Genomic DNA, 26,583 nt, shown 5'->3' with positions numbered 1-26,583 from the left:
TTTGTTCAAAACTGGGCATCTAGGAATAGCAAACTCAAAAAAGAGTAAGAAATTTGTCAAATGATGCTGTAGAATATTAATAGAAGGTTTCCATATCGAAGAGATAAGAACCTTAATTGACAAAGAAACATATCTTAGACTTTTATACAGCTTGGGAAGATCATTAAAAAGCCTTTCTTCTATGGCAAGTTGATAAAAGTTCTCTTCCAAACCCCAAGAATTTTTCTTCTTAAAGCATTATTTGTCATCAACATGATTGAAGATAATTCCTGATTCAAAGCATAGCCCATAATCCAGAATGCCATTCTAATGCTATGAAATACATCGATACTGATCACTACAAGCCTCTATTTACCAGTTACAACAAGTTATTTGGTTAGAATGGCTTCTAGTTGTGGCAACTGAAGATATATAATCTTATTATCAACTTGCACGAGGTTTAGGAATATCTAAAAGAAAACCAAGTTGACGCCAGTTTATATATGACATACACATAGATGACCCAAGAATACAATAAATAATAGGTGTAAATTATGTCAACTTGAATTAACATAAACCCCATGTGGATAAGAACAATAAAGCATATGCTAACTAAGAAAGAATCACTAGGATACTGATTGTTCAATGAATTAGCATTACTATTTGATAAAAGAGCAACCAAAGTAAAAAAGGAATCTCAGGAACGAATGAAATCGCATTCAAAGAAAGACAAGTTTAGCACAAAAAACCCCTGAATTGCAGGCAGAATAGCATTGACAACAAGAAATAGTGCAAAAAACTAATCAATAAATCCAATCATTCAAGCACATAATGCAAGGACCACCTTTCTGAGCTTGTCTATGATGAGAAAAAAGACCTGATCAATTAAATCATCTAAGGGATTATTTGGCAAGTCCAAGGACCGGATGATATCCAAAATCTTTGTTTTCCGCTCCAGTGCAGCTTCATACCTGTTCCCAAATAATAAGTGCACTGGGTACTACCATATATTCAACTTAAACCCACTTGAGGCCTCCAATAGTGTACCTTTTCAAGAGTTCAGCAACATATGCATCTCTTGCCTTTAAGTATTCGTCAGTTTTCTCCTTGCACGAGTAGCATGACCAATCATCAGACACTAAATCTGTCCAAGGGGGAACTAAGCAACCAGGGTGGACTAGTCGAGCACAACAGGAACACCGAAGCAACAGTTTCTTCTCCTAACATAATAAGTAATGCATCAGCTAAATGTTTAAACCAACAGGACAAAAGATTCAGTAAAAGGCATGCTACCTCTTCATTGTTACATATTTCACAGATTTGGAACTCTTCATCAGACTCTGTTGATTCAAGATCAGATTCCGCTGGAATAATAATAAGAGTATCAAAAACTATACTATAATGTTAAAAAAGTGTATCCACTACTATGCAATTTACAATGAGGTAAAAAATGTATATGAGATTTTAAGACCAAACACAACAACAATCTGATAATAACTGAAAATGTATCAAGGGACATTGACAAGTTCTCATACATCATCTTTTTTTTTTCAAATAAAAGACAATAAAACCACCTAAGTTGGCTATTTAAATTATACCTAACTCACCTAATCCTGCTACTAAAACACAACTACTGCATATTTCTCATCAGTTCAGTAAGAAAATTGGATAAAAGTACTCGCCGACTGACTAACTTTAAGATTCAATATGAATGTCATACAGAATTTCTTAATTACCACGCATTAATATATATAAAATGTATGCCATATATTCTTTTCGTCTGATATGGGAATGGAGAACAAAAAAGCACATCCTTTGTAATATCTAGTTAGAGTGCCATTAATTTTTATCATAACATACAGTTATCATTTCACTGTCCTTCAAACCAGATAATACAGTAATTTTAAAAACCATATTCTACTATTTTCCAACATCAAAAATCTTACTTTTATTAACAATGACAAATCATGCTTGCCATGTTGCTAACACACAGATCACCATATTGGTTGTTGAACGGTATCCCACCAGGCTGCCACATCCTTGCCATGCTAGATCCACCTGACATAGCAAGCAGGAAATCCAGCTCATTGAAAAGTCCTAGTTCAACTTGGACTCAAGAAGCTATTCCAGAATCCAAGGGCTCAAGAGCGGCCAGCTAAAAACATGGGCTCCTCACCCGCATCTCTTAGGCCTACATGGCACTCTAATCAAGCTTATGGCTCATTTATCAAATCAGACCAACTCTAGGAAGCTTGTCCATGAAGCTCTACAAAGCAGCTCGTAGCTAACACACTCATCAAACAGGCACATCGGGCAGAACAACAATGCACCATTTTTGCTAACATCATGCTTGCTACCCAATGTTTTTAAAAGCGCTAGCAAAAGGTGCCAAGGTCCCAAAACACCTGAGGCACTAAGCGCTTGCGTAGGACCGAATGATACAACATGCTCTAGAATATTAAAATATAAAAAATATATATAATATAATTTTAAAATATATAATATAAAATATGATAAGGGTAGGTAACATTAGTTTTAATATCAGTTCTAAGGATTAACAATCCATTGTTAGCAATAGTTAATCCACTATTAACAATAGTTATATAGCAGTGCACAGTCGGGGAGAAGAGGAGTCATCGATGGTGGAAGGTGGGAAAGGAGAGGACGGCGATGACGAAGGAACCTTCAGGCGACGATGGAGGAAGTTGTGGACAACGACATCAACGATAGAGAAAGCTATAGACTTGTCCCTCGACGATAGAGGGAGCTATGCAAGAAAAAAGCAACAACAAAGGAGAAAGATTCGGACCTTTATATTGGCGATGGAGGAAGAAGATTGGACCTTTCCGTCGGTTGCAGAGGACGCAACGACAGATCTTAGGGTATACCGAGCGAGTTGAGGGGGGGGTGGCGTGGCGGTTGGGCGTTGGTGTGTGTTCGATGTTTACTATGGGACTTAGGTGGTTCGATTGTACCAATTGAGTCAATGTTGAATCGAACCAAAGTCCAAATTTTGGTTTGACTTGTTAGATTAACTCAGGCGCTCACCCAAAGTGCCCGACGATTGGGCTCAAGCAAGCACCCAAGCGCCTTTTAAAAACAGTGCGCTACCCATAGCGCCTTTGGTATGTCCTGACATCACCGAATGAGCAATTGGTCAAAGCAAAGATTAACTACCATACTTGTCATTGGGCTTACTTAAACACCTACACCACCTGAATTATACCCTCTGCCAAGGATAGCCATTAACCAAGAATTGGTCAGCCATTTAACTTAAGGCCCTCATGCTAGTGGCAAAGCTCTCCTAGATAAGTAGGCTTCCTCACACTGATGAGGGTACATGACTACTACAAAAAGACTAAGTTTTAGTGTTGTTGTCTCTCTTTCCTCACCTGCCTGACTTGAGCATCTGAGAGAGGGACCAAGGGAACCATTCAAACATCTCTTTAGTTGTGTTCTATCTTGTGGGAAAAAGCATCTTCTCCTAGGTGATGCTCCCTTAGTCCAACTGAGGAGAATAAGGTGCCATGCAGCAATCATCTCCACCAGCAAGCCTATCCCAAAACTAAGCAAAAGCAACATTATTGATGAAAGCATTAATTCAGAAATGAAATCACTATGAAAATAATATATTATGGGCAATGAGAGGTGTATCCCTAGTTGGTTAGGTTAGGTTTAATGTTCTATTTGAGTTAAAGTCTACTGGGCTCCAAACAAATTCTTTTTTTGTCTTTATATTTTGAAAATTAAAAACAGTACTATCTTTTAGTTAGCAATTACAATTCTGCTTTCAAAAGTATTTGACTGAAGGGAGATTAAGCCATTAGGAATTCAACTCCAAATGATAAGCCTTCCCATAGCAAATCGATAGAATCACAAAATTCCTGTAGAGAAGGTACACGTAGAATTCATTGAAATTAATAAAAATTACATCTCTTCTCCTTCTCCCTCAACCTTATTTATTGTTTAACCTTAAAGCCTTATCATGAAGTGTTCTAGATCATTTTAGGGAACCCTATATCACCCTCCACATGATCTATATTGCATCAAGACATTAAGGTGCAAACCCTGTATTTACATTTAAAATATCAATCTACCAAGAAAAATACAAAAATGCAATGATGAAGTAATACATTACATGTATCAATACATAGAAAGCATATAAATTGTGCTATACAAACTGTGTCATACAGTCAAAGAAAGTTTTTAAACTGACTGTGTTATACTGCGTTAACATGTATAAAGTAATACATACCATGTATCTATAAAGTCAAAGAAAGCTTAAAAACTGTGTTATACAGTTAGCCCATTTCAGTCTAATTCTTCTTTCTAAATTGCTTGTAGCAACCCACATCAAACTCGGTCTTGAGAGTAGTTGGCTTCTAGAAAGTCAAATCACATGTAACATAATAATAATAATAATAATAATAAAGAAGATATGGCTTCTTATCCTCTGCTCATTCCTTTCAAGAACACACCTTACACTCATCTCATTGTTTCTCTCCAAAGAAAAAACTTCAAGATTGATCCTGGTGTCTGACATGGCTACCACTCAAATCATAGTACATGAAAATGGCCTAAAGGGCTCAAATTTATGATAATTAATAGAAAGATAAGCAAGAAGCATCCAAAATTATTTTATAAACATTATTTAAAATACATTAACATTACAAAGCCAATTATATACATTAAAATTATCAACAACTACTTCTGGAGATCCTTCAAAGCAAGGTCTACAATTTCATACCGTACCGGAGTTTCGACATTTGCTCGGTACGGTACGGTACAAAACTGTATACCGAGCGGTATACTGTTCGGTATATATATATATATATATAACTCGACGACGACACCGAAGCGACGTCGCCTCTCTCTTCTCCCAAGCGGGGCGACATCGCCTCATTTATATATATATATATAAATTTATATATATATATATATATATATATAAGATTATATATATATATATATTTTTTTTTTATTTAAAAGACGACGTCGCATCGCCTCGACGACGTCGCCTTTTTCTAAAATATTTATATATAAATATAAATATATATATTATTTTATTATTTTTTTTCGTTCCGTCCGGTAGCGAGCGGTCCGCATACCGATATGCCGTCGGACCGGTACATACCGCCCGTATCAGGCGGTATCATTCGGTATTGCCTACCTTGCTTCAAAGCCTAAGTTACCCAATCTCAGGTTCAAATCATTGGCTATTAATATGATTCCTAATGCCTTACAATACTAATGCTCAAGCCTAGGATAGATGAATAAGGTCTCTAAGGTTCCAAATTCAACATGGTCTAAAATAATCCAACATAATTTTATACCTATATCCTTCAATATTTTAGCTTCTATATTTTATTGCATATTGTAAAATGACAACTTCAATTATAGTTGTGGCATCAACAATTCGGATACAAGACGTTTGATCTTTGTCAGTATCATCCCTAGTTGATACTGATCCGATCTAAAATCACATTTTATAAATTATTTCAGTTTATTCCAATCGTGTTGATGCGATCTGACCTGACAATCATAATTACATCATTCCTAGTTGATAACAAACCAACACAATCCTACAAAATGTTTAAAAACAAATATAAGGCTAATATTATTTTTTCTCTCATCTTTAGTTGTTTCCTTTTCCCTTCTCTTCCATTATAACCTGCTATAAGACCCCGACTTAGTCCACATCGAGAGAGATCATCAAAGGTAGAGGCAGTTTAAAATATCTTATTTCAGAAGACGTTATTTGAAAAAAAAAATATTATTTTGAAAGATATTATTTGAAAAAAATCACCATGAAAGAATAGGATTTTGATAGACTTATAAGATCTCATGATTTTAACTAACTTTGGTTCGATGATTCAGGATCAACGAAATTAATGGATTAGTTATCTCATTAGTTATCTCAATGATGAGAGGCTCGAGTAGGAAAGGACTACCCATAGTCAGGGCTAGGAGGCACATCACTACATAGCATCATTGAGTTATGTCTCGTATGCACCATGATAGAGTCTAATTCTTGGGTATAATGTGCGAAGGCATCAAGCTCTTAAGGAGATTGCAACACCTTAGTTTAATCCCACATTAGGAGTAGGCAAAGAATTGGATTTACCTATAGGACTCTAATGGGTGAACTACTGTTAGTTTGGGCCTAAGCATTTTGGGTTAATGGTTTAAGCTCAATGAAGTGAACAGGCCAACCATCTCATTAGGTCGGGTTGTGATTCATAGACTAAAGGAAGAGATGCTTCTAATAATCTCTCCTTCAGAGGCAACAAATCAGTATCAATTCTAGCTTATTTCTACTATGTCCAGCTAATAATAATTAGATGCTGACCCTGACGACACAAGTATGGCGAAATATACTAACTTGAAAAAACCCAAGATGAGCCACCACCTTAACTAAGAGAACCTACTCCGACATAATAGGCAATGTAAACACAAAACCTTAAGAAAAACAATTTGATCACCAAATCATATAAATGCTTGTAATCCGAACTGAACTTGACTAATAAGGCCTGAAAAAGAACACCTACAAGTCTCCAGGTAAATTTTTTTCCCTAGATTATAGATAATATAGGATGAGAGAGCATGAATGTTAGACAAGTTCCCACTGAAACGGAAAAGTCCATTCCACTAATCCAAACTTCGCCTGCTTTGTCATCAAACTGCTTAAGTCATGATCCAAACTAATATGGTTATCCTCTTATTATACTCCAATCCCTTCATTCAATAGTATAAGATAACATTTCTAAATGTAGGTTGCCTACATAAAAATTTGACCAGTGTTCTTCTCTTGATGTCTTTTATTCCAGTTCAATGTTGAAGATGTATCGAAGTATTTAAGTTTTATTACTATTTGAAACAAAGAACTGATGATCAAAATCCATAACAACCATTTTTGTTGTTACCAAGAGTTTATTAGAAGTGACTAAGAGAATAGTATGGTATTCAGTGCTTCTTCCAAGATAGCTTCCCTAATACAGAGATGTCTAAGACGTGCCTCCATCGTCAAAAAGTTTTGAAATGATGTATCCTGAAACACCATTAAAGATAGCATTTCTGACTTCATGAAACTACCATCACATATGTAATCTTTTCTACAGAACAGCTGCCCAATATAGTGGTACTAAGTTGACATTACACTAAAGCAGATGACAGTTTCAACTCAAGAAATGCTATTTACAGCAGCATCTCTTCCTCTAGAAAATGCTTTTATGATTTTTTTTTCCTCCTACAGTCAAGCTATTGTGGGGATATTTTGAAAACAAAGACTTGAAAAACTTTTCAAAGGGAGTTAGCCTGCTAAAAGGTTTGCCTGTTCTAGACAATTAAGAAATTGCTTTAGAATGACAACATACTTCTGTGCTAACTGTCACGGACAAAACTGTAAACAGGGTGTTTAATATAATGCTCATGTATGTCTGTGTCTTTCGATTTTGTTCATGCTTTGCACAACATGTAAAGGACTGATAGTAGACTTAGCAGCCCCATTTTTTTTTTGTTTTGGTAGTCATCCTAGACTTGCAAACAAATGTTGTATCATGTGGGCACTTGTGGGGATTTCGGTCTGAGTGGATCATTTTGGACCATTTGTTGTGTGATCGTTCAGAGCTTGTGAAGTCTGTTTGTAATTTGCATTGGCTATGAAATGTTTGCTGAAATGATTGCTTGTGGATCCCGAGTGAGGTGCTTTCTCTATCCCATTTTCTCTTTTGTAGGTCCTAAGGGACCATAGGAGATTTCGGGGAGGCTGACCTTTGCGGATGGACACGCAAGAGTGTCGCACGACTTAAGCAAAACCAACTAAGTGTGTGACATAACGACAGAATCACTTCAAAATTTCCAATATATATATTTACTAACTTGTCTCCTTATTGATCAACAACATGGTATCATAAAGTTTCTAACAAATTGTGCGAACAACAAAAGCAAGATGACAATTTGAATTAATAAAAGAAAAACAAGAGATGTATTAACCTTTAGCATCAAGAATGCAGTCTGACTGAGAAATATGTGTGTATAACTGTACCATCCATTAACGTAACCGAATCTGTTGTCTACACTCGACATAGGGCAGTATGTATTATTTCAGTAAACAACAGTAAACGCACTCAGTGTCTGTATATATAGTACTTGATATTTGATTATTACTCTCGTTTTTAATTTGTTAAAATTTGTTTAGAAAGAAATAGAAAGGAGGAGTCATATTATCATAATTTACCTTTTTTCCTATCCTCCACTTTTTCTCTACTCTTCAGCACCAAACCCTAACTGAAGAATTGGATGATCAGCCAACAGCTTACCATGACATCAGCGTGCCAGAGCAAGTTCTTTGCATAACAGATTATTATTTGGAAAATAATGTAGATGCACATACTTCGTGCTCAAGCAGACACGCAGATGACATTACGATGGTGATTGGGTTTTTATCTCATGAAGCTCTGATAAATATATGCATCTTAAGTTAATCCTGGGTTCTAACTTCTCAAAACTTAGCCAGAAGAACCTTTGAATTTCCCCTTTTCCAATTTTTTTATTGTTCCTCTCGTCTGTGTCACCAGCATGCCACGCAACACTAGCAACCAACTGACTCAAATACAAGCACATCAAGTTTCATCAGTCAACTGGCATATGAGTGTTACAAAAACTTATATCCTTCAAGTGCACATGAACAATTTTCAACTTCAAAAAGTGAGTGATCCATAACCAAAAATTGAATTTTTCAATGATCATTGTCACCAGTATAGCCTGGTTCTCTTCCATGAATTCTTAGTTATCAAAGAGTCCACATCCTTATTCTTGGAGATACAACAAAATACCCATTTATATAGAGTTACCAAAAACCATTATATATCAAATTTGATCAGACTATTTATTGTTATTGTTGCATATGTATATCAACAACCATACTTCCACATAACTTCTATTTATTGACATTCAGGTTCTTGAGGTGTTTTTCCCATTGGCTCTGTGTCAATGAGATGAGAATTGAGATCAGCATTGATACCTATGTCAAAGTTTGCAATTCCATCGCAGGAATTTAGAAGTTGCTTCAATGATTGCATGATCTTAAACTACAACTGATAAGAAAGATACCACCAACTAGCCACTCTGGTTTCTAGAAAAGCATAGGTCGCAAACTTTAAAGTGGGTTTTAGATCGAGATCAGAGAAAGAAAAACTTCATGTCCAGAGTCAGAATAGCCCAAAAATAAAAATAAAAATCACTACTAAAAAAAACAAATCATAAAAACAATTCATCAAATAATACAAGAGAGTAAGAGACATCTTTGCGTAACACATGAATTACAAAAGTTCACATACAATCTAACATCATAAGGTCATATTTCTCAGCCTTGTGAATTAAAGTCAGGAAGAAGTTAGACACATTCTAGCTTTAAAAAAGTGGTGGCATTGATAATCTATTTGCAGGCACGTCCTATAGGTCAAAGTCCATTAGCAAGGCCATCCATCCAAGTTTGTCCCACAATTTTTTTCATGAGTTTTACTGCAATGTTTTAGAGTCATTCATCAAATATCTAATCTCCTTTCTCCATGCAAAACATGCCCCTCACCCTTTAAATCTCCAGCACATGACCACTGAAGTTTTTAGCAGTCCAATCATTCACTTCAAGCACAGAGAGTTTGTTAGTACCCTATAATTATAACCATCTGATTGAACAAAAGCACTTACAGTTAAACCATTTTATACTGTGAATTTTTCTTTTTAGCTCTCCTAGGAGTGGACATTTTTTCTTTCCCAATGTAACTGGAGGACAGGAGAGAAGTAAAAAGAAAAGGAGAGAAAAGAAAAGATGCTCTCCTTTTATTGGACTTTTAATTTTAAATTCATTATGCAGGCATCTCTGTATTAAAAGTGATGTCAGTAAAACTCACAATAAAAGGAAAAAACATATAATTTAAAAAGAAAAAGAAACAACAAACAAGCAGACAATATAAAAAGCTCCTACATACTTCTCAGTTGTCACAATTAAACAAGCCACTATTAAATATCAAATTAACAAATTACTAATTAAGATGAAGAGTGGTGGTTCGCCGGATGTCTCAAATAAAAGCTGCAACTGAAGACCCAAAACAGAGCCGATTCTGTGACCACGATGCAAAGGGACTGGCAGACCAGTAGTAGGCAAATGGTTCTGGTGGAGGGAGAGGCAACAATGACGGTGACTATGAATGGTGATAACAACTGACAAAAGACAGCAATGGTAGATGGCACTTGGCATGATTCCTAGCTTATCCTGACCAATTACCAATAGATCCTGGCAGATTTCTGGTTGCTTCTAGCCAATTTCCAACCTCTCTCTCTAAATACCTAATTTGTCAGCACAGCTCAAATTACAATAGGCTGATCAGAGTTCGTTTAGGAGGTTCCAATTCATGTCCATAACAAGTAAGATCTGATTAGCTTGTAGTATTGTCGGGCATAAGATGGAAGGTTGTCTGACAGCTGCTGCAAACAAGCAGGTGAATGCTACAGAGACCGAGGGTCCATGAGTTTCGACTCTAACTGGAACCACGTCGAAAGAGAAGGCTCAGATGAAGATAATAAGATCTCTCATGATTTCATCCGGCAACTGCCTTAATTTATTTATCAAACCATCTCACATCCCTTATTTTCAATTTCCGAAGCTCCAGTATTGTATTTGCAGAATTTTATCACTATCTGTCAGAGACATGCCTCCTCTGAACCTGACAATCTTATTTGTTTTTTTGTAATAGTCTGACATCCCTTTCACAGACCTTCCATTTGCAATAAGACCACCTAAATACAGTATCTTTCTAAATTTATTAAACTTTGATAAGAAGCCTACTGCTTACATGATGGAACAATCTTTCCTCAAATACTTATTTATAGATGCCAAGTCCTCATAGAAAACAGTGAAAATATATATTTAATGTTATAAGACAAGTTAAAATTCATTAGAAAGATAACAAACCTATACAGTCTAGCAAAAATCATGGCGTGAGAAAATGATGTGAAGAGGATGGCGGAAAGAACAACTAAGACAGGAACTATACAGGCATCAAGAATTAGGAAGAATAATAGCCCCATGTACGCCCAATCAAGTATGACCAGAAGATTAATTGTGCTTGAGGTTCATGTTGTTCTTCGAGTCTCCAAGGATCACAAACTCAAAGTTACTACAGGTCTAAGCTCTAGTCTTCTGTTAATGATAATGAAACAAATAAAGGAACTAAACTCAGACCAGCCTGATAGCAGACAAATAGAATAATGTCAGATAGCCATCTTCATTCGTGCAACAAAAGACGACTTGACAACACAAAGACATGTTCGACACCCCCGTCAGCATACCGAAACAGAAAATTTTTTAAAATGCCAACTGTAGCTAATATGACTCACCCAATATTGCTTAAGTTATTCATTTTAAAATTTCAGATTGGATATTTTCTACAGGGCTTGGCTTTGTTTAGGGTAAACCACTATTAGACAGTGACATGAAATCTAAAACCACAGAATTCATCACCAGCAATCACGTATCAGTATCTTATCTGAGAATCAGAAATTTCTTAGGCTACTCACATAGTGATTCCTCAAAACTATCACTATCCCCAGCAACATTCCATTTTGCAACTTTTCGTACTCTTCCTCTAAATGAAACACCAGGAGTGGCAGAATGCCGCTTACGTTGAAGTTCCTTGACACTTTCTTCACCTATAATGTAAGAACAACCACTTACAAAAGTTGAAAAGTTTTAAGATTAAGGATCAAGCAACAGGCATAGTCATACCTGGAAATGAGTCAGGCTTTGGCGGCAAAGGATAGTTTTCTTCCACCAATTTAAGCAGAAGTTCACGAGGGCCGGAGACAAAGTCATCCAGCTCAAGGCCCTGCTTTAAAAATCATCACAATGCAACAGCCTTTAAGGAAACATAAAATTCTAATCTAAACTGCAGTCTGAGTGCAGTAATTGTCAGATAAACAAGGGGGGAGAAGAGCACCTACATATTTCGTCACAGCCTCCTCGGTTCGAGCTTCTCCTGTACTTTGAAGGCCAATCACAACACACTTACCCTCAGCCAATGCCTTCTTGGCTAGCCTCACAGCAGCTGGAACCTTGGCTGACATACACATATGTCTGAAAAAACGCTGAAAAACAGAATTATCAAATTAGTCATTGTAATCATGAACAAGGTCTTGCTCAAAAGCACACACCTTCCATTAGGTTGAAAAATATTAAGATCAAGATAATGTAATCTTTAAAAAATTTACATTCATATGAGCATGATTGCCTCATATTTTAACTACATAGCCTTGCATAAATGTGCTAGCACACAACAAATCGATCGAGAACTTGATGAATTTTCTACAAGTGCATAAGACCACAACAAAATAGAACTATATTACCTGATGGCTGGCCCAATACAGCCGCCAAACCTGACTAGAGTTTGACTTATCCTCAGAAAGAAAAGCACTTGCTGATAATAATTCAACACGTAGCTCAGCCCAGAATTCAGCAGCCTTCTTAAACATATCCTAATTAATGCAATATAATTGTTAAACTTAAAATCAACTAAAAAGAGATTTCACTGAGGCATCACATCATAAGGAGATCAAATACATAAATCACATGTGACAATATGATCTTTTTCTGACTCCACCTAAAAGGAAATGGAAAAAAGAATTTGTTGGAATTATGAAAATTCTAAGTGAATTAACCAGGCAGCAGGACAAATTGACACTAGAGTATACTCAAGGAAGGTTGACAGATACAAAAATACAAAATTGCAGTTAACAAATACTAAATAATTATGGAATTTGGTTGGTCACTAAACCAATATAACAGCCAAATATTACATGTACCAGAGAAATGCAGCTATCAAGTTCAAGATATAGCTAGTTCAAAGTCACCTTGTTAACATCCTCTAAATTTGACAATCCAAGAACATTTACAAGATTCATTCAATTTTCCAATAATTAGCTCATCCTACAGAACCTTGTGAACAAGAATTGGCATTTTTCAGAAAAAAAAAAAAAAAAAAAGTCCAGGTGATAGTTTAAGATAAGACACTATTTCTGATAAAGGGTCTAAGGTCACTATGCATAACTGAATCAACAAAGCAGACAATCATAAACCAGTCAACATTAACGCACAAACCTTTTTAGAAGCACACTACAAAAAACATCAAAAACTGCCTTAAACCAAATAAATATTATGAGAACACAAACTAGCAAACAATCTCAACTACAAAATAGCAGAGAACTCAGGGTAAATGAAAAGCTGAAAAAGCTATTATACACTAGATAGTGGGCCCCATGCTGTTCATAACTAAACATAAAAGCATTAACAAAAATGAAGGCCATCCAAAGCAGTTGTACTAGCAAATTTTTCAATATGGTCAGCTGCAAATGCTACATTGCTTAAAGCATAATGATGTTAGTGAAGAAATTAAAATTCTATATACTACAAAAGTACATATATGTCATTTCTTCATTATGCTTTTGAAATGTATTCTATTCACTCAAAGATATGGATAAGGCCTGTAAATCACTTACTTTTCCCGAGGTAAGCATGTTGCCATAGTTTTACCAAACTATCAAACCACTAGCAATATCAGTTTCAGAAATAGAAATAGGACAGGAATCAGTAGAATTACATGTTAGATATGACAGACCTCCTTAGGTTTCACAAGAATAAGTATGAACCTTAAAAGTGATCTCTAATAGTTTCAGATCTACAAAAGGTATCATGTTGTCCCAGTGCAAGTTCTGATTACTAAAAGATCCTATAGTGTTAATGTCACAACCTGGGTCTGATGGGCTAATTGGCCTATCAACTTCATTTGACCCAAACCACTGGCCAAAATGCTTAAGCTGAAGTTGAAAGTAGTACACTCATCAGACCTTTATAAATCAATATTAGTCTTGCCCACTTCTGATATTGAACTAATCAGGGTGTTATAATCTCCCCCAATTAAGGACTTGATATCCTCGTCGAGGCCTAACATAACCCAATGGTGGCTCCACGCCATGACGAGTCCTCTAACTCCATCCATGGGTAGACCCTTCCTACTCGAGCCCCCTCACCATGCCCAAATACTAGATCAACTCTGATACCAAATATCACGACTCGAGTTTGATGGGCTGACTAGCCCATCAACTTTGTTTGGCCTAAACCACTGGCCAAAATGCTTAAGTTGAAGTTGATAGTAGTATATTCATCAGACCCTTATAAGTCAATCTTAATCTTGCCCACTTCCGATGTGGAACTAATCGGGATGTTACAATTAAAACTGAAATAAAATTGGATTTTATCGAGAAAAGAAAATACCAATCTAAGGATTGCAATATCATTGGCAAACTCCAATATTACTGTGGCATTTATCAGTTCAATCGGTTGCCAGTTCATGGACCAAGTCTGAACTAGACAGTTCAGACCCAATATAAGGGGTACTGCCCCGAAGACCCCTTGTACTAGCCAAAATGCTTGAATTTTGACCCTTACCAACAACTATAGGTCAGTAATGGTTGGATTTTGAACCGGTACCACTAACCAAAGGTCAAGTCAAATTCAATTTGACAGTCAGCAGCTCTTTGAGGTTTATTTAAGCACCATTTGCTGCCTCCCTTCCTCCTCTCACTCTCACAAACTCCCTCTTTTTTTCACTCTTTCTCTAGAATTTTGACTTAAACAAGCTTAAGCTCCAAAATCGATGAATAGGGGAGGTTGATCTAGATAAAAGAGGTATTCAATCTCAAGATAGATCGCAGATGAAGCCTAGATCGATTCAAATCTAAGCATGATCTTCGCAAATCAAAGGTAGATCCATTGGGATGTACTTTTTGGGCGAATGTGATAGAACCTCTGCGATGTTAACACCAAAAGGGGATCAACATATTTGCAGCCTTAAAATTATGAAGGATCTCAAGGAAAAGAGATGTATGATGATAGTTGGTCAAATTTTTCAGAATTGGATTCATCTTATGCCATAGAGCAGCAGCTCAATGATGATGGTCAAATCTTCACAGTCGTACATCCCATGGTTATACTTTTCATAGGAGGCTTTTACCACACAAGTTATTTAATGAAGATGAGGCAACTATTGTTACCATATTGATCCATCATCAATGACACTATTTACAAGTATAATATATGGTGGGAACTGTTCCATACATACAATATCCACATACTGCTTCAAAAGATCGAGGACCCCGATCCACCAACCCATCACAGACGATCGTCGTACACCCACAACACGTTCATCTACAGATCGTTCGTCACTTTCATTTGTTTGTACATATGCTTAGCAACGTGTTTTGCCTTGTTTTTATGTGTTTTTGCTTGAAAACTGGGCAAGAATAGTTTGCAAGGCTACAGAGAGACTGCTAATGAAAAAAAGCAAAACTATCACAGAGTAGCCTAATTTTCACATTTCATGACCTGGTTTCTGCATGCTGCAATGCGATGTGAAACGTCAACCATCTCGGCACCCTGGAACCACCCGAGTGACACAAGGTTGGATAGGAGCTTCGGGTAGTGTTGGTCGCTGATTAGATTAACAAGTTCCAACGTAAAGCCTACTAGAACTTGCCAACGCGCTCAACATCAGGTGAGCAGTCGTTTGTGGACTTGCGACTGTTCGTTTGCTTTCTAAAGTCCTTGTTTTCTCCTTCCTCTCTTTTCTCTCTTATACATCAAGTGTTTGTTGAATTACTTGTAAAGCTGATTTCTTTGCAAGATATCAAGACTTGTCCGTCGCTCGTTTTCAGAACGAATCAATTTGCTCTTTTACAGGTCCTTCGAGACCTGAGTGAGGTCACAACTAGGATGACCCTTTGCGGATGGATAACGCAAGGGTGCTTCACGACTTAGGCAATTCTAGTTAAGTCAGTGACATTATGGTATCAAAGCTAGCAAGAACTTCAAGCAAACAGCGAAAGTTCGCAATCTTGCCATAGCTAAGAACCATGGTCAATCGACCAAGATAGGACAAGCCAGACCATCGCCCCAAGCAACCGTAGGTGGGCTAAAAGTGCAAACTCGCTCTTAAGCTATCGAAGCCGCTCAAGTGGAGCACGACAACGAAAATGACAAGCGAGAACTTGACTATTCTCAGCGCGGAGGAAGCTCAATCTAAAGCACCAACTGGATGAGAAGCCATAAGGAGAGGCTTACAACTGTGGAAACCCGCCTTGATGTTCTCAAAGCGAGTCCAGAGGAACTCTACAAAGGCCAATGAATGCTTCTTGGCATAGAAAACTCGTAAAAGGAGACGAATTGCGAATCGACAAGGTCGAGTCCCAAGTAAATCAATTGACAGAAGACACCAAAGCCTTCGTGCAGCACCTACACGAAATCGTCGCAAAATGTTCAGGATTACGTTGCTCACGAGGGCTCTTAATGTAGGAGGGAGCAACACCCGTGTTACTGTTAGAACCCTTGCAGATTCTAAACTTGGGGTTGATCTCTTTAGGGGATCGGCCCTTGCAGAATCCTTGGAACTCTATAGGGGTTTCTCCCTCCAAGTTGCTACTCAAACGTTACAGAAAATATTCATATATTGCTTATGAAAAAAGAAGGAATATATGATTATTTATAGGGCTTCTAAACCCTAACTCCTAATAGGACTCCTACTCAAGACTCTTACTTCTAACCAACTCCTAATATGACTCCTACTCAAGACTCCTATTCCTTTACAACTCCTAATTCTTCTCAAAGAAACAACCTCCTAACCCTAGCCGGCCTCTTCACATCTTTAATAGAGGTCGGCTTAGGTAGGTTTTACATGAATGTCCCTCTCAATTAGGACTCTCCTAGCTAGAGTCCTAACAGTTACTCCGTCACAAAACTTTAGGGCACCTGAGCCACATTGCTACAGACCCGTCAAGGATGCGAAGGAGCTCGAGAATTTTCTATTCGACATTGAACGATACTTCCGAGCTACAAGGCCTGATTCGGAAGAAACCAAAGTTTCAATAGCAACTATGTATCTGAATGGGGACGCAAAAATTTAGTGGCGAACACGTTGGGAAGAGATCTAACAAGGTCGGTGTCGAGTGGACACATAGGAGGACTTAAAGTGGGAGTTAAGAATTCAGTTCCTACCCGAGAACACTGAGTTCGTCGTAAGAAGGAAGCTGAGATAACTCCGCCAAAGTACTTCCATTTAAGACTACGTGAAGCAGTTTTCAACATTGATACTGGACATACAAGATATGTCCGAGAAGCACAAGCTATTCGGCTTCTTCGATAGCCTGAAGTCATGAGCACAATCTTTGTGAAATCGCCCATCTAAGTATTTCTATGGGAAGTTCACAATCGAGCAAAAGAAAAAGAGTTCCCACAAAGAGTCGAGTTCAAAAGGAAAGGTCCCAAAACCTAGCAACTGCTTCATATGCGAATGATCGCACATAGTGAGAGAGTGCCCACAAAAGCAAGCACTCAATGCATTGATAACATCAATCGAACAAGGGCAAGGCCATCATCCATAGTTTAAAGTTCGAAATCTAGCAACAACAGCGAGGAGTCACAAGGACCACAGATGAGAGCAATGCACTTGTTGAACACGTTGTAGAATCAAGTGGGAGAGAACATGAAGACAAAGCAATAGAAAACAGGGAGCAATGAGCTGATGTACGTTGACATCAAGCTAAATGGTCGAACAACTCATACGATGGTGGACACGGGCACTACCCACAATTTCATTCCCGATCGAGAAGTAAGGCAACTTAGGTTGAACCTAAACAAGAGACCAAGTCGGATGAAGGCTGTGAACTCGGAGGCTAAGTAGATCTTCGAGTTGGCAAAGGAGGGTCTTATCAAAATCGGGATGTGGAGCGAACGCACAAACATGATGGCGATGACGCTAGACGACTTCCAAGTAATCCTCATAATGAAGTTCATGCATGTGTGGTTCTAGTTAGTGTCAATGTCGTTCCTAAACTCCCTGTGCCTGATGGGAGGCAATGACCCCGGGATGGTTCTAGTTTCTCGAGGAGGAACCTATGACTCACAACAAATATCAGCTTTACAACTAAATAAGAGGATGTGAAAAAATGAATTAACTTTTATGGTCGTGGTAAAGCTGGAGCCACTTGATATAGAGGCCACTCATGATATTGCTATGTTGGCAAACATTTTGAAGGAGTTCACAGATGTTATGCCACCCAAGTTGCTGAGAACTTTGCTGCCATGTAGAGGTGTAGGTCACAGCATCGAGCTAGGGCCAAGAGTGAAGCCTCCAACGATACCTCCATACCACATGGCCCCTCTAGAGATGGCAAAGCTCAAGAAGCTGCTAGATGAATTATTAAGCGATGGTCTCATCTGTAATTCTAAAGCACCATTCAGAGCTCCAGTTCTCTTCCAGAAGAAACAAGATGGTAGCCTCTGATTATGTGTTGACCATCGGGCCCTAAACAAGGCAACAGTGAAGAACAAGTATCCCATCCCATTCATCGCGCACTTGTTCGACCAACTAGGTAAGGCGAAATATTTCTCCAAACTCGACCTTCGGTCGAGGTACTGGCAGGTATGCATAACTGAAAGCGACGAAGCAAATACTACCTGTGTGACCACATATGGAGCATTCAAGTTCTTAGTGATGCCTTTCGACTTAACCAACTCTCTAGCCACATTTTGCACTCTCATGAACCAACTGTTCAAGAAGTATATAGACACGTTTGTGATCATCTACATGCATAATATCATTGTCTACAGCTAAACGCTCGAGGAGCATGTCAAACACTTTCGTATAATTTTCAAGATTATTAGGGAGAATACTTTGTTCATGAAAAGGGAGAAGTGCTACCTTGCTCAGACAGAGATTTTATTCTTAGGGCATCGAATCAACAGAGGATCCATTCAGATGGACAAATCGAATGTACAAGCTGTGGCAAAGTGGCAAACACCAAAAGAAGATACTGGAGCTGAGATCTTTCCTTGGTTTTGTCAACTATTATCAGTACTTCATAGCTAGGTACTCAAAGCGTGCAGCTCCACTAATAGAGTTGCTAAAGGAGTAGCCTTGGCAATGATCAAACAAATATAAAGCAGCAGCATTCCAAGACCTAAAGGTTACTATGTTAAAAGATCGATACCCAAATTGTCATACTATAGAAAGCCTTTCGAAGTCCATACAAATGCTTCAAACTTCGCTATTGGGAGAGTACTTATGCAAGAGGGTCACCCGGTGGCCTACGAGAGCCACAAGCTCAACAAGACCGAGTGACGATATCCGATGCACAAGTGGTCCACTATCTACGAGTATCGCAGCATTACCTTCTCGGAATGCAATTTGTGCTAAGGACAAACAATATCGCATTGAGTTACTTTTAAACTCAAAATAACCTCTCCCTAAACACCTAAACAAACACGGTAGTAAAATTTCCTAGTTAAATTTGATATGACAATGGAATACAAGCCTAGAAGAGCAAATGTCGTAGCTGATGCATTAAGTAAAAAAGTGGAGCTGGTGAATGTCATGCAACTGAAAGGGGAAGGCCAAACAAGTCAGCTACACTCCAACTTCCTTTCCAAGATTAAGGATATATGTTAGGACTCTAGCTAGGAGAGTCATAATTGAGAGGGACATTCATGTAAAACCTACCTAAGCCGACCCCTATTAAAGAGGTGAAGAGGCCGGCTAGGGTTAGGAGGTTGTTTCTTAGAGAAGAATTAGGAGTTGTAAAGGAATAGGAGTCTTGAGTAGGATTCCTATTAGGAGTTGGTTAGAAGTAGGAGTCTTAAGTAAGAGTCCTATTAGGAGTTAGGGTTTAGAAGCCCTATAAATAGTTATGTATTCTACCTCTTTTCATAAGCAATAGATGAATCTTTTCTGTAGCCTTTGAACAGCAACTTGGAGGGAGGAACCCTATAGAGTTCCAAGGAGGCCGTTCCCCTAAAGAGATCAACCCCAAGTTTAGAATCTACAAGGGTTCTAGCACCTGGTATCAGAGCAGCGTTCTTGGCATCTCGCTGTCCTTCCACAGTCATCCATCAGCCCTCCACAACCACCCAAAGCAATTCCCACAATTGCTTAAAAGATCGTCGCCAAATTCCGCCGTCATCTCCACCACCACGAATCATCCTTTGATCTCCCCGTGAATTGCAACAGGTTCTGGTTTCCTACCTTACTGCTGTTACAATTTAGTTATCCTTTTTTGAAAATCCTAAAAAAATATTCCTATATTGCTGCATAAACTTTCCGTCATAAAGTTTTTATCTCTACGACGAAAGATACATTGCAGAATTCCAATCGTATAGCACCGTCTGTTTGATCTTGCTACTGTGTTTTTTCTATCCAAATCTCTACAAAATTTTTATGACATCTTTGACATTTCCTAACATTAGATTTTCTTTGGTTTTGTCAAAAATTTCTCAATATAAACCATTGATATTTTACGTCTAATCTGCTATACTTGAAAATCTGCACTGTAAAATTTCAGTCGTATAGCACTGTTTGTTTGATCTTGATACTACGTTGTTTCTATCCAAATCTCTGCGAAATTTTTATGATACCTTTGACACTTCCTAATAGTGGATTTCCCTTTAGTTTCATCAAAAAATTCTCAATATAAACGATCTTTCACGTCCAATCTGCTATACTTCAAAATCTGTGCTGCAGAAAGTTTAAGCCGCATATTATTGCCTTAACCCATCTATTTGTAATCTTTTTTGAATGAAATTTATTATACACTTCATAGATCATCTTGGCTTCCATCTAAGATTGATCTATTGTGGAATTTATCTCTAAAAACGATTTTGTGTTGCTGCAAATTTTCATCGTAAACCACTGAAATTTTTCGACGAGAATTCTGCTATCACAACTTGCACCAATTTCCTTGCTATAATATTGCCGAAATTTTCTTGATTAAATTAGTCATCCTTGCTGTCATATAAACTGTGATTTTGCTATCGATTCCCTCCTCAATTCTCTCAAGTTTTTGGTGGAAATTACATCGAGAAACCGCTGTTTCTTCGACGACAATTCTGCTCTTACAAGACAGCACATACTTGCTGCAACTTCCACTGATTTCTATCAATCCTTTGCTGCCATCTATCACAGATCCAAAACTTTCATCCACAGCCCTAAAACTCCACCAAACCACACCCTCAAACTGCACCCAAAATAACCACAAAACAAGCCTAAACCGTAGCCTACATCCACTAATCCACCAACCTTTTCGACCATCACCTCTCTCAACCAATACATGCCTTTAACCCGACAACAAAAGAGAGATCTTAACATCACAGATTTGGCGGCACATACTATGGCATCTGAGGAGATAATCAATGCTAAATTTGAAGCCTTCGAGGCGCGAATAGAGGATAAGATTCGGACGCTCTTTACCGAACTCAGATTGGCCCGTTCACTAAGCCCGAAGAAATCACATCAAGGAGAGAGCTTTGCCCAATCGCACCAAACCCGAAGATATGACTTCCAAGAGAGGGGAAGCTCTATGACCGACCCCAACTATCCATGCATGAGAGTGGACTTCCCTAGATGGGAAGGAGACCCGATTGGTTGGATCTCGCGCGCGGAGCGATATTTTCGATACCACAAAACCGCGGACGCATCTATGGTGAAAATTACAGCTATACATCTTGAAGGGGATGCTATACAGTGGTTTGACTGGTTTGAACATACTTATGGAGTCCTTTCTTGGCGACAATTCAAAGAATGACTGCTGATCCGCTTCAGACCAACCGATTACGAGAATATTGATGGACAACTAGCAAAGATCCGACAAACCTCCACCATTCTGGAGTACCAAACCAGGTTTGAAAGGTTATCTAATCAAACTCGTGATTGGTCTCAAAAACAGCTATTGAGGACCTTCATTGAGGGCTTGAAGTCGGAGATTCGAGGAGAAGTTAAAGCGCGACAACCGTATACGCTTATGGCAGCCATCTCTTTCGCACGACATCAAGAGGAGCAATTGAACCATAAAGCTCGGAGGACTAGGGTCGCTCTTCAACCAGTAATATTGAAGCCCTCAGGCCCCCCTATTGTCGACCAAGTCCCTACACCAAAGAGGTTAACAAGAGAAGAGCTTCGGGAGCGATATGCGAAGGGGTTATGTTGGCATTGCGACGAGCCATGGAGCCGTGAGCATCGCTGTAGTAAAGGGAGACTTCTTATGATTGAACCAATAAAAGAAGAGATCATTGAACATCCAGAAGAGAGCCTTGAACATGAAGAAGAAGATACAGAAGAGGAGCCACAACCGACTGAAGTTACGGTACATGCACTAGCCGGCTACTCAAACCCGCAAACAATGAAAGTTGGAGGCCTTCTCAAACAACAACCAATCACTGTTCTCATCGACACGGGCAGTACTAATAACTTTCTAAATAGTAAGGTTACTATCCAGATGGCCTTACCTATCGAGAATTGCAGCAGGTTTGATGTTAAGGTCGCCAATGGATGGATTTTGAAGTATGATCGTAGGTGCCCGCAAATGAAACTACTGCTGATCATGAGGCCTTACCAAGAGATAATTGCATATTTCTTCCTTCTCCCTCTTGACACGGGAGTGTCTAATTTACTACAATCTGATTATATGAGCCTTGATTATGATCTAGTATCTTTTTCAGTCAATAATGATGCCTCATAATCTTTATCTCAGCACACTAAAAAATGACAGCTCATCAGCATATTCTCTGCACAAAGTTAAAGCTGTTTCAAGGTGTTTTTCTTCAAGACAAAGGAATGCATTAAAGGAGTTGGTTGGCAGCTGTGAACATTTCTTCATTACCAATGAGTGCATTAAAATAGTTGGTTAGAAGTTGTAAACACTTAATTTCGAAATTCCCTATGCATGAAGGGTTGTTTCATGCACTAGTATTTATTTTGGTGTTTAGGACTTAGAAAGGATTTTTAGAAAACTGAGGATATTGGCAGAAGCTCTCTTGGAGTACTCTTTTGAACTCTGTATCTCTTGGATGCGTCCTTGAGTGGTGAGTCTTTCGCTTTCAGTTTTGTATCCTTGTTTATTATCATTAGGGTGGTGATCTTCTGTATCCCTTTTGATTTTTAAACTTGGTGGTGAGCTATATATCGTTTTATCGAAGTTTCTTCAAAAGTGCGTTCCTTGCCTTTTGTGATATTTTCTATCTGAACAACTGTTATATCGGTTTTCTATCGACATCCATTCTGCATTTTTCCCTCCCCGGTATCAGTTTGGTATCAGAGCTAAAGGCTAGAGATCATGGCAAGGCGGAATGGAAAAGATGTAGTTGGTGAAGGTAGCGATCACGAAGATAACGCTGAGTCGTTGAGGCTGCAGCTACGAAAATTGCTGCGTAGCCTACAAGAAAAAAATGAGATAATCGATGAACTTCAGAGTAGACATAACAAATATGAAAATGAAGCTCGAGAGTTTACTTCTGATGATGATACACTTCTTCCAAGGGAGTCGAGAAGATGTCGGAGAAGAAATGAAGTCCAAGACGAGTGGCAGAATAAATATAACCCCAGATTTGATATTCCTGAATTTGAAGGCAAAATAAATGTTGATGACTTTATCGATTGGCTTAATACAGTAGAAAGAATTTTCGATTTTTATGAACCACCGGAACAAAAGAAGGTCAAACTTGTGGCACTCAAACTCAGGCGGAATGCATCTTTTTGGTGGGAAAATCTGAAGAAACAAAGAGAACGTGAGGGGAAGAGTAAGATCGTTACATGGGAGAAAATGAAAAGGGAGCTAAAGAGAAAATATTTACCTCATAATTATAGACAAGAGATCTTTCTCAAAATACATGATTTCAAGCAAAAAGATCTTAGTGTGGAGGAGTACACTGCAGAATTTGATAATTTGATGTTAAAAGGAGAGCTTGTGGAACCGGAAGAGCAAACAATTGCAAGATACTTGGGAGGTCTGAAGTATGAGATTGCTAAAGTTGTTCAGCTACAGCCATATTGGTCTTTAAATGATGTGAGCAAGCTGGCATTAAAAGTTGAAAAGCAACAGAAGTTTGAAAAGAGTTTTCGGTATAGCTCAAAAGAAGGCTACACAAAAGGAGGAAGTTCCAAGCCTACTGTCCAAAGCAAGGTGATATCGAAGGTGCAAGAAAAGGGTGAAGAATCTGCTGGCAGCAAAAAAACACCTAATTCTTCTACCCCAAGTGGTCGAAAATGCTTCAAATGTCATGGTTTTGGGCATATCGCATTAGATTGTCCAAATAGGAGGATTGTAACTTTGGTTGAAGATCATAGTGATGGAGGAGAAGATGAAACTGACAACGAACCAAAATACGATGATGATGAGGAAGAGATTACTTATGCTGATCATGGTTTGTCTATTGTATTGCAACGTAGTTTACAAGTGTCATATGTGGCCGACGATGAAAGTTGGGTGAGAAAAAATGTGTTTCACACTAAATGCACTTCTCTTGGCAAGGTGTGCTTGGTGATCATCGACAGTGGCAGTTTTGAGAACGTGGTCTCTTTGGAGATGGTGCAGAAGCTGAAGTTGGATACGATCCCTCATCCACATCCATACCAATTATGTTGGTTGCAAAAAGGAAATGACATCAAGGTAACTAAAAGATGTTTAGTTTCATTTTCTATTGGCAAGTATTATAAAGATAAAGTGTGGTGTGATGTTGCCCCTATGGATGCTTGTCATTTACTATTGGGAAGACCTTGGCATTATGATAGAAGAGTGTTGTATGATGGTTATAAACATACTTATTCTTTTAAAGTGAATGAAAAGAAGATTATCTTAGCTCCATTACAACCTTCCGAAATCAGTGCGCCAAAGAAGGAAGTTAGTGCTTTTATTTCTTATAGAGAATGCAGATATGAATTGGACAAGGGCGGTCATGTTTTGGCCCTAATGGTAGTAGAGGAGAACGAACAACATAAGGAGACACCGAAAATCATGCAACCAATCCTAGAAGAATTTCAAGATGTTATACCGGAAGAGATTCCACATGGCCTTCCACCTTTGAGAGACATTCAACATCACATTGGTCTTATTCCGGGGGCTGTTCTACCTAATAAGGCTGCGTACAGAATGAGTCCTAAAGAACATGAAGAACTTCAAAGGCAAGTTGATGAATTAGTGAAAAAGGGGTTAATTCGGGAGAGCATGAGTCCCTGTGCAGTTCCAGCCTTGTTGGTGCCTAAGAAAGATGGTTCTTGGAGAATGTGCATGGACAGTCGCACCATCAACAAAATCACAGTGGACTATCGCTTTCCTATTCCAAGGTTAGATGACTTACTTGATCAATTGTGTGGTGCTTGTATTTTCTCAAAAATTGATTTGAGGAGTGGCTATCACCAAATAAGAATGAGGCCCGGAGATGAGTGGAAAACAGCGTTTAAAACTAGAGAAGGCTTATATGAATGGTTGGTTATGCCATTTGGACTATCTAATGCTCCTAGCACATTCATGAGATTTATGAATCACATACTTAAGCCATTCATTGGAATATTTGTTGTTGTTTATTTTGACGATATATTGGTGTACAGCAAGAGTGAAGAGGAGCATATGAGTCATCTGAAAGAAATCTTTCTTATTTTGAGGCAGCAAAAACTTTATGCTAATATAAACAAATGTGATTTCTTTACTTCTAGTGTGGTGTTTTTGGGGTATGTTGTTTCAAAAGATGGAATCATGATGGATCAAAGTAAGGTGGAAGCTATTCTCAATTGGCCAACACCTGCTTCATTACATGATGTGAGGAGTTTCCATGGCTTAACATCTTTTTATAGAAGATTCATCAAGAGTTTCAGCTCTATTGTCGCTCCAATCACCGAATGTCTGAAATGTGACAAATTCAAATGGACTAGTGAGGCTAACGATGCTTTTGAGCTTTTGAAAAGAAAGGTTACTGAGGCTCCTATCTTAGTTCTACCAAATTTTGATAATGTGTTTGAAGTTGAATGTGATGCATCTAATGTGGGAATTGGTGCTGTTTTGAGTCAAGACGGAAAGCCCATTGCATTTTTTAGTGAAAAGCTGAATGATACGAGAAAGAAATACTCTACTTATGATAAGGAGTTTTATGCGATTTATCGAGCTTTGTCTCATTGGAGTCAATATCTTCTTGCCAAGCCATTTGTTCTGTATTCTGATCATGAGGCATTAAAGTTCATTAATCACCAGCACAAGCTAAACAAGAGGCATGCAGCTTGGGTGGAGTTTTTACAATCTTACAATTTTACAATCAAGCACAAATCTGGTGTTCAAAATGTAGTTGCTGACGCATTGAGCAGAAAGCATTCTTTATTATCAGCAATGGAAGTCAAAGTGGTTGGATTTGAAACATTCAAAGATCTATATGAGAATGATGTGGATTTTGGCTCGATATGGCAGAATTGTAAATCAGGTCCCTTTCAACAATTTTTTATCTTTGATGGTTTTCTTTTTCGAGCTAATGCTTTGTGTGTTCCATCTTGTTCTTTGAGACAAATAATTCTAGCTGAAGCTCATGGTGGTGTTTTGGGAGGACATTTCGGTAGGGACAAGACTCTAGCTCTTGTTCAATCAAATTTCTACTGGCCTAAAATGTTCAGAGATGTGGATAGACATGTGAAGCAATGCCGATTATGTCATTTGGCAAAAACAAGAAGTCAAAATTCTGGGTTGTACACT

General features: G+C 38.2%; 1 protein-coding gene across 4 annotated transcripts in view; it reads right to left on the bottom strand.

Annotated features, from left to right (window-relative positions):
• The window catches only part of LOC103994866 (protein FORGETTER 1), a 102,110-nt gene that overhangs the window by 50,862 nt on the left and 24,665 nt on the right, over positions 1–26,583 (bottom strand). The window contains exons 11-17 of one of the 4 annotated variants that reach the window (XM_009415314.3): positions 12,382–12,510; positions 11,980–12,123; positions 11,765–11,867; positions 11,557–11,688; positions 1,273–1,343; positions 1,027–1,199; positions 857–950 (exon numbers count right to left, since the gene is read on the bottom strand). In XM_009415314.3, coding sequence (XP_009413589.1) covers positions 857–950; positions 1,027–1,199; positions 1,273–1,343; positions 11,557–11,688; positions 11,765–11,867; positions 11,980–12,123; positions 12,382–12,510 — 846 coding nt within the window. Of the gene's footprint in view, positions 1–823; positions 951–1,026; positions 1,200–1,272; positions 1,344–11,556; positions 11,689–11,764; positions 11,868–11,979; positions 12,124–12,381; positions 12,511–26,583 lie in introns of all 4 variants that reach the window. The other 3 variants (XM_009415315.3, XM_065164257.1, XM_065164258.1) reach the window with 3 other exon arrangements.

This window comes from Musa acuminata, chromosome BXJ3-8 (assembly GCF_036884655.1).
Source record: "Musa acuminata AAA Group cultivar baxijiao chromosome BXJ3-8, Cavendish_Baxijiao_AAA, whole genome shotgun sequence".
Classification (NCBI taxonomy): domain Eukaryota; kingdom Viridiplantae; phylum Streptophyta; class Magnoliopsida; order Zingiberales; family Musaceae; genus Musa; species Musa acuminata.
This window is presented reverse-complemented; position numbering and strand designations above follow the sequence as displayed.